Raw genomic sequence first — 8,832 nt, 5'->3', positions numbered from 1 at the left:
GTCACTTAGTCGTATCCAACTCTTCATGACTTCAACTCTTTGTGGCTCCTCTGTCCATGGAATTATCCACGCAGGAATACTGGAGTGGGTTGCCATTCCCTTCTCCAGGAGATCTTCCTGACCCAGAGATAGAACCCAGGTACCCTGCATTGCAGGCAGATTGTTTACCATCTGAGCCACCAGGTAGGCAAACAACTAAACAGCTAAACTGCTTCTCTCCCTCTCTTTCAACCTCAACCCAGGTCCAAATCTCAACTTTATGGTCCCTAAGATTCCAGTGATGAAGTAGGGAAAACAGTAAGCAAAAGGAGGGAAAATAGGACATTGAACATTTATTCTTACACAGACTCATACCTCCCACAATAATACTATTAAGGGAGTCCAGTAATGCGAATCAATTGCCGTTCTTGGATCTGCACACTCCAAATGGGGAGATCTCTTTCTTGAACGTGAAAGAAGTTGGGGAGAAAAGATTCTTTAATACCACTGCCCCCCCCGGAGGCCAGGAAACTAATAAATTTAATAGGGATTTGAACCCAGGTCTGCTGGACTCTAAATCAGTAGGAGTATAACCAGCATCATAGCTGGATAAAGTAGGTTTCCACCTGGAGGCAACTTGTGGCTTAGTAGATGGGAAGATTTTCCTAACAATTTGGATTTTCTAGAGACAGAGTGAGCTAGCTTCCAAGTAGAAATTTCCCCCACCCATAGTTTTTAAAAAATACCTGGAAGTCTACTTGTTAGGAAATTCTAGAAAGGTTTCCTGCATTTGACAGAGTTGGGGCTCTAAGTCCTTTTCAACACGGAGATTCTGTGCTTCCCAGATCACCGGCAAACAGTTCTAGCCAGGTTTTTCTTTCTATCTGTTTACTCCTTTTACAAGTGACCACAGCTCACTTGCAACTGAGAGATTTGAAAACTACTCATTATCCTCAGGCAGACGGCTCAGGAAAAGAGTTTTAACTCAAAATATCTAGTGATGGGTTGACCAGAAAGTTCATTCGGGTTTGTCCGGAGTGCCTTGGCTTTCAGGGACCAAACCTGTGGGGATGAGGAGACAGAAAACCCATCAGACAGGACTAGTGTTCAGGGGAGTGAAGCTAGGGTGGCTGCATATTTGTCTTCCATCTTAGAGGGGAGATGCTGGGGGGCAGCAAGGGACAGGGGCGTGGTAGGGAGGGGATTTTCTGCTTTGTGGAGGCAGGTTTTCACAGAGTGACTTACTCTGAGGAGTTAAAACTCAAAGGCAGTTACTGAGGCTAATCTACCGCATTATAGTTGGCACTTTCTGAGTGCTCTGCTCATCAGTTTATAGGCATTATCTCAGTTACCTCCCCCCATCAGATCTATCTTGGAAACATGATTACTATCCCTTTTTTGAAGATGCTGAGCCTTTGACTTAGGAAACTAAGGGAACTTGCTTAAGATATTTCAAGGCCAAAATAACATTTTTTCTTTTGGGGGGGCGCAGGGGTAAAGAAACCTCCTGCCAATGTAGGAGATGCTGGTTTGACCCCTGGTTCGGGAAGATCTCCTGGAGAGAGAAATGGCAACCCACTCCAGTATTCTTGCCTGGGAAATCCTATGGACAGAGGAGCCTGGCAGGCTACAGTCCATAGGGTCACAAAAGAGTCAGACATGACTTAGCAACAAAACAACAATGAAAATCTATATATTTACATCTATATTCTTCATATACCCTATGTATAATTTGAGTAAGCCTGAAAATGAACCTACAGAATTAATTTCCAGGTAGGGATTACACCAAGGTTAGATGAACTTTCTAAAATAAATGGAAACAAAAAAGTATTCTGTTTTATAAAATTCTATTTAAAACAATAAGGAAAATAGAGATCAAATGCCTCTTAAAAGCATTATGAATACAATGAGTCAAGCAGAGCCCCTTTGGCCAAACCACTGTGCCATTCATTTAGCAATTCATTACTTGTTTTCTGGACCTTTCTTTTATTTTCCAGAACTTTTAACTAAATACTATATGTTCTTTTGTTGTATCCACCCCCCCTTGACCAAAGGCCTGATAATGTCTTATAATTTTAAATCTTCCACAGTCCCTAGACATGGACTTATGTTATTGATATTATTTAATATATTTTTGCTTTTATGTGAAAGAACAATGCCCAGTGTTTCTTTTTTAACAATATTTTTGCACTTGGAATTGTTCAAGTAAATACTGCATTTTGCTTTTCCAAATACAGGCAGTACCCAAACTGTACATGGAACTTATCCAAGTTATTTGGTGTATTGGCTTTAGAACTCTGTATATTCAGTCCATTATGTAGGTAAAGCATAATGATCCCCTAAACGACCATAAAACCAAATGTCCCTATATAACACAGTTGCCACAGTAAAGTGCAGGTATGCACATGTATTCAATACTCGCGCCCGGCTCCACCCCCAAGGCTGCACCTCCTCCCTGCTGTGAGGTGGGCAGGGAGACACCCCTCTTCACTTCCCTTTTTAGGTTTTTGGCTGGGAGGCTGGGGATAGTTGAGCTCTTGAGCCTTTGTCACCCAGGTTGCTTGATGGAACTGGAGGTTACAGAGGTGACAAGAGAGACTGGGGGACCTCATGGGGCTTTTGAAGGGTTGTGCTGGGAAATGCCTGCCAAGTGTCATCTGTTTCATTCTGTTCCTTCTCCTGGCTCCTTTAGCGCTGCTGAAGGGATTGGAAAGCAGAGAAAGCATCCACAGTGGGCTTCTTGCAGCTGTAACACGATGGAGCTGCCGCCCCCTTTCCTTTGGCTTTGCTGTGTGTGACCGGGTGAGGAGCGGCTGAGGAGCGGTGGCTAGGTGGTGGTTCTCCGGGGTGGAGGGAGGCTTCTCCCCCAGCCCCCAACACAGGCAGTGTAATGTGACAGAGGCAGGAGGGAGAAACGCAAATCAGGGAAGGGGAATCCATTCCATCGGATGGGGAATTGGAAATCCTAAACATCTGCATGTTGGTAGCAGCCAGGAGGAATGAAGGAAGAGAGGGAAGGAAGAGATTAGCAGGAGGGCGGAGTAATACATAAAGAGCAGGTCTGTTTAAGTCATACTTTCCCTGTAAAATAGAGGACAAAACCCAAATCGAGGCCCTTGACTTCACAGTCCAATTACAGACGTGCTGTTTTATCATCTCGGAAAGGGTACGCTTTAAAATGGAGGCGATTACATCCAGATGTGGAATTTTCTGTGGATAACTCCACTTCGTATGAATCAGCTTCATAACTTGTTAACTGTTAAGTAGACCTTGGAAAATTGTCAGTTCCTCTTAGGTGTAAAACGGGCTGGAGAAGAGGCCACACCAGGGTCCCTATTCTTGGGAGCTCAGTTCCAACCATCTTCTCTTCTACTCACTTCTTTCTTGTTATTTTCCTCTCTCCAAGGTGCATAGGTACACTGGGACCAGGTCTGCCTCCAGACTCTCAGCAAATGTGAAAGCCCTGGGTGTAGGAGCCATGCAGAGAAAGGAGAGAAGCAGGGCTAAGCGGGCCGATCAGAATCCCAGGGCGAGCCTTTCTTGGACCATCATGTGAGTGGCAGAAGGTGGAGACTCAGTTTTGAAGAAAAGGGGTGATTCCTTTTAGAACTGTCACCTATAATAGACAAAGAATCTATGATTTGTCGGAATCTACTTTGGCCACCTCATGCGAAGTGTTGACTCATTGGAAAAGACCCTGATGCTGGGAAGGATTGGGGGCAGGAGGAGAAGGGGACGACAGAGGATGAGATGGCTGGATGGCATCACTGACTCGATGGACATGAGTTTGGGTAAACTCTGGGAGTTGGTGATGGACAGGGAGGCCTGGCGTGCTGCGGTTCATGGGGTTGCAAAGAGTCGGACACGACTGAGCGACTGAACTGACTAAACTGTGATTCTTCCCTGATGGTCCAGTGGCTCAGACTCCGTGCTCCCACTGTAGGGGCCTGGGTTCAATCCCTGGTCAGGGAACTAGAGCCCATGTGCTACAACCAAGACCCAGCACAGACAAATAAATAAAAATAAAGAAGTAATTAAAAAAATAAAGTGTACAAATCAATGGTTAAGTAAAAAAAAAAAGAAAAAATCTGTGATTGGTGAATTCTGCTGACCTCTACTAAAATAAGTAAATCAACTTCCCCCAAATATGTATTTTAACTTTACTCTTCTTCGCCAAGTACAGTTTTAACTATGCTTTTGGAATCAGAAAAGTGTAAGTTTAAAAAAAATGAAACAGTGGGTAAAAGCATCTGGAGCAAAAACATCTTGAATAAAGATTTAATAAACACATTCCTGGATGCCTAATATTGTTCATTTGTCCACTTCTCTAAGTAAAAATCAGATATTTCATTAACAGGGGTGAAAAATTAAGAAAACAGTAATATGATTCAGAATGGTTAAACTAAGATTATTTGAGTTGGGGGTAGGAAATTAATTCAGTTTCTAACTGAAACTAGGTTTTAACAATAAACATTTAATGTTCAAGTTTTCTTCAGAGGAGTGTACGATGGGATTCCCAGGTGGCTCCGCACTAAAGAATCTGCCTGCGATGCACGAGACTCCGGTTGGATCCCTGGGTCAGGAAGATCCCCTGCAGAAGAAAACGGCAACCCACTCCAGGGTTCTAGCCTGAGAAAACCCATGGGCAGAGGAGCCTGGTGGGCTACAAAAGAGTCATGGGGTCATAAAAGAGTAGCGACTAAACAACAGTATACTGTGGGGCAGCCGGTCTCCCCTACACTTCAACACGATTATGCCAGGATGTAAAACATTACCTTTTTTATTGGCCTTCCTTGTTTCTTGTTTAACTTCCGTGGCATAGTCAGGAACAACTGAAGGGGGAAATCCCTAAAACATCCAGCTTCAGGGATTTTTAAAAAGATTCTAAACCAACTTTTTTTTTTTTCTGGCCGGGGAAGTGGGGCAGTGCAAATCGGGGGAGCTGTTGAAAAGGCTTTCCTAAGGTCGAGCCAACAGCTATAGAGTTGCCGGTGGACAGAGTCCACTGTGGAGAGGCAAATGAGTAGGCTTAACTCAAGTCCCATGCTCGGCCAAAACGAGGCAGGTGTTAGAGGGATGGGCTTTTTGGATAGGATGGAGACCCGGACGGATGAAGTCGTCTCTGGCTAGAAAGGAAATTTGGTATTAAGAGGGCTTCACTGAATCCCAATAATAACCAAACAACTGGTGTTGTTCAGGGCACCGGGTGGAGAGTGGGTGGCAGGAAGTAGAAAGGCTCGACCTGCTTTCCCTGGGTCGGTTCAGGAATTTAATTTCAGCAAATGTTTATTGGAGCCTAATAAGTGTGGCCCGCGGTTTTAAGTTTTAAGCACTGGGAGATAAAGGAAACGAAATGTGGTCTTGTCCTTGAGGAGCTCACAGCTCAGGAAAATGGCTTCGGCATTCCAAGTGGGCTTTGATAGCTTTTACCCCGGGACTTCAAGGGACTAAACCCATCCACACTTATAAATATTTCAAAACATAGGAAATGAAGCGCGGCAAAGGGGTGGAGGAGAGGTGGGCTGCAGGGGCTGGTGGCAGGTTTGGCAGCCGCCAGACGGAAAGGCTGTGGTGGTGTCGGCTGCTGGCAAAGAGCAGCCAAGACCGTCCCCCGCGTGGGCACCCTCGGACTTGGCTCAGGCACCCCGAGGCCGCCGGGGTGCCAGCGAGCTGATCTGGCCCGGCCCGGCGCGCTGACAGCGGGAGCCCGGCAAGGACAGCGCGGAGCCCGGCTCCGGGGCGAGACCGCGCGCCTGTGCCCGCCGCCAGAGGGCAGAGTCCCCGGGTCGGCGCCTTCTCTCGGCCGGTCCTCTCTACGAGCCAGGGCTCCGCGGAGCGCACGCCTTCCCCGCCCGGGACCGCTCCCGAGCGCAGCGAGCAGGGGCGCGGCAGCGGGCCCCGCGGCGGGAGGCGGTCCGCGCGCGGGAGGGCGGGAGGGGGCTGGAGCGGGGGTTCCGGGGACGCGCAGCGCCTCCCCCGCCTCCCCTTCAGAAACGGCGGAGCCGGGGAGCATGGAACAGACGCCGCGGCTCCGGCACCATGAAGCTCCCCCACTTCGCGGTGGCTCTGATTCTCGGGGCGCTCCCCGGCGTGGTCAGCTTTGATTCGGTCCTCGGTTATCCGCTCCACCACCGCTATCACCATGCGCCCTCTCGGGGTCCCCAGGACCCTTATTACCTTGCCACTCAGCGGCGGCCACAGAAGACGCCCCCGCCGCCCCCTCTCCCGCGCGTCCTGCACCCCCCTCCGGCGCTCCGCGCTTCGCGCGCGCACGGCCTCCGCATGACCCGGCCGCCTCCCGGGGACTGCCCCGCCGGGGCGCCCGGGGCCAACGTGACAGACTCCGGCGCCCCTTGTCTGCGCTGGGCAGACGTGCCACCGTTCCTCGCGCGGTCGCCCCCGGCGGGCTGGGCGCAACTGCGAGGGCAGCGCCACAACTTTTGCCGGAGTCCGGACGGCGCGGGCAGACCCTGGTGCTTCTACGGGGACGCCCGCGGCAAGGTGGACTGGGGCTACTGCGACTGCAGCCGGGGTGAGTGGCCGCGGAGCGGCGGCGACCGGGGCCCGGCGGGGAGCCCGCCTGGGTGGGCGAGCGCGTTAGGTGCTCCTGGAGGAGAAAGTGAGAGCGGGTGGGGTTGCGGGTTTGCCTCGCTCTGTGTGAAGGTGGACGGCCACGGACTTACCGTCCAAGTACCTTGGCACCGTGACTGTGAACTAGCGAGGCGCGCTTTGTGTGCGGTTACCTGGGGTGACAGTCTCAATGGAGGGTGGTGCACTCTCGGGGCTCCTGGGTGACGGCTTGTCTCCGGGCTGCGGGCTTGTCTCCAGCCACTGTGATGTGTGTGGGGGGAGGGGAAGGGGATGTGTGCGCGCGCGCTTGGCGTGGATGTGTGTTTTCTGCATCAGCTTTGCCTTGAGAATGGTGCCGTATTTACGTAGAAGTGGCAAAGTAAAAGAGAAGATAGTTTCTAATTACCTGTTTTGGAAAGGGAAATATTAAATCTAATATGACAATCAATTACCACACCCCCCCGCTCAATTTCTGCCCGCAGTTGACATGTATTTGAAAAGGTTTTTGCAAACTTTCTGGGCCCAAATGTGACTTGTCAAATGATGTTCATGTTCTGGGGCACAGCGTGGTAAATATCAGTGAGTGGAGAAGAAAGAAAGGCAAAAGATAGGAATAGTAACTATTCTAGGGAAGAAGCAACTTGATATAGTCAAGTGCTGTTTTCAAGAATGCCAGTATTCAACTGTATATGTTATTTGTGGAAAACCGGAATTAGTTGGTAAAGAGATAAAGTTGGTAAGATGTTTCACATTAATTAATGTGAAAGATCACATTAGTAGATTTAATGTAAGTGAATCATCTGCCTTTGAACAGTGCTTTGTTTTGAGTTGGTGGCGTTTTGTTTACCATTAGGGCTTTTTTTTTTTTTCTTTAATAGTTGTGGAAAAAAACCCTAAAGTTCTTCAAAGTTTAGATTTTCCTTAAAAAAAATTTTTGGCAGCTCTCCATCCAAGCTTTGTGGCAGGGGCTTTGTTAATTGTGATTCTGAGATATATTGTACTTTGTACCTTTTGGTGATTTGGAGGTTAAACTTTCACAGGGCCATTCTTTCCCTTCATAAAATTTTATTTATATGTACCTTCAGTTGCATTAGTGCTTTGAGTTAAAGGGAAGTGATAGGAAGGTTAAGATCCATTATCCTTCATCCTAGAGAATGAAGTCATCGCTACACTTGTTACACAGACAGAATGCCAATGTGGCTATAAAAAATTTGAGGTGATATCAGGCAGACAGCCCTAGTGCTGTTTCACTCTTTATTTGTAGTAAAAGCTCATGGTTAGCAAACACTGACACTTTTTTCATTTTTCTATTATTATATTTCATATTTCCTATTGTGTATACATATATATATAAATAAGTAGAATTCAAAGTTAAAACACTGTAGTGATCTATTGTTCTCGGTTTAACACATAATTTTTTAAATTTTACATTCGGAATGAGGAGAATAGCTTGGCGGTTCATTCTCCCCACCCTCTTGTGTTGAAAAGAAAATTAAACCTAACATCAGTACAGACTCTTTGGGATAGATACCTTTATGCTGATAGCTAATTCTCACTAGACAAAACTCTAAGCACTGCATAATAGTGTGTACTTCCTGAAATAAAGTGCCTGACTGAACACAAGAGAAGCAAAAGAAACCCCCCAAGATGGGAGATAAATACACTCCCCCCCCCACCCAAAAAAAAAAAAAAGAACCAGGAAAACAGTCTGCTGGCTCTGTAATGATTTAATTACTTTCCAGGCTCAGTCTGTCATTCACTCCTCACTTTCTGACGGGGCATAGTCATGCCTTAAAATGACTGACATGTTCTGAAACTATGGCTGTCCTGGTTCTACATTCGGTTAGGAGTGTAAACAAAGCTATCATGGTGTGGTGAAAAGAATATGGAATTGTGCTCTGGAGAGCACTGGTGTCCACTTTGGCTCAGCCAGTAGCTATACAGTGTTGAGTAGGACTCTTAACCCCCAAGCTTTGATTTCCTTATCTGGAAGAAGGCAGTTTGGGGATAGATGTATTCAAAGGACTTTCCTAGCACTGAGCACGTACCAGAACAGCCCAGCCTGATAGTTAACAGGTAGGATTTATTGAGGATTCATTCTGTGTTGGATGCTGAGCTAAGCATTTTATATATTAGTTTTCTCATTTAATTCTTTTTTTTTTTTCTGAAATATCAGTTTTACTGTAACCCAGGAACTGATAAGGATTGTCTTACATGTTCTAGGTGGTCTCCCCATCTGGCACAGTGAGAAAACCCACTTTGTGTCTATACCATGTTTCTTTT

At 47.2% G+C, this 8,832-nt stretch overlaps 2 protein-coding genes and 1 long non-coding RNA gene across 5 annotated transcripts in view; 1 reads left to right on the top strand and 2 right to left on the bottom strand.

Annotated features, from left to right (window-relative positions):
• Positions 1-317: 317 nt before the first annotated feature.
• Positions 318-803, bottom strand: LOC145506939 (uncharacterized). The gene is made up of 2 exons (XR_014054459.1): positions 726-803; positions 318-442 (listed from the first exon to the last, which is right to left on the bottom strand). It is a non-coding gene; the product is annotated as an uncharacterized LOC145506939 (long non-coding RNA).
• A 47-nt stretch (positions 804-850) lies between these two features.
• The window catches only part of LOC145506702 (uncharacterized), a 102,702-nt gene continuing 94,720 nt past the window's right edge, over positions 851-8,832 (bottom strand). The window contains exons 2-3 of one of the 3 annotated variants that reach the window (XR_014054225.1): positions 3,056-3,595; positions 851-1,041 (exon numbers count right to left, since the gene is read on the bottom strand). The gene's annotated coding sequence lies outside the window, so the exon portion shown is untranslated. Of the gene's footprint in view, positions 1,042-2,470; positions 3,596-6,662; positions 6,717-8,832 lie in introns of those variants that run through there. The other 2 variants (XR_014054242.1, XR_014054241.1) reach the window with 2 other exon arrangements.
• The window catches only part of LOC145505927 (neurotrypsin-like), a 73,651-nt gene continuing 70,787 nt past the window's right edge, over positions 5,969-8,832 (top strand). The window contains 1 exon segment of the mRNA XM_081489284.1: positions 5,969-6,511. Within this exon segment, the coding sequence (XP_081345410.1) occupies positions 6,019-6,511 (493 nt within the window). The 5' untranslated portion in view covers positions 5,969-6,018.

The sequence above is a fragment of the Giraffa tippelskirchi genome, chromosome 1, assembly GCF_054371585.1.
Source record: "Giraffa tippelskirchi isolate mGirTip1 chromosome 1, T2T-mGirTip1v1.2.pri, whole genome shotgun sequence".
NCBI lineage: Eukaryota > Metazoa > Chordata > Mammalia > Artiodactyla > Giraffidae > Giraffa > Giraffa tippelskirchi.
Note: the sequence above shows the minus strand (reverse complement) of the source record. Positions and strands in the feature narration are given on the sequence as shown.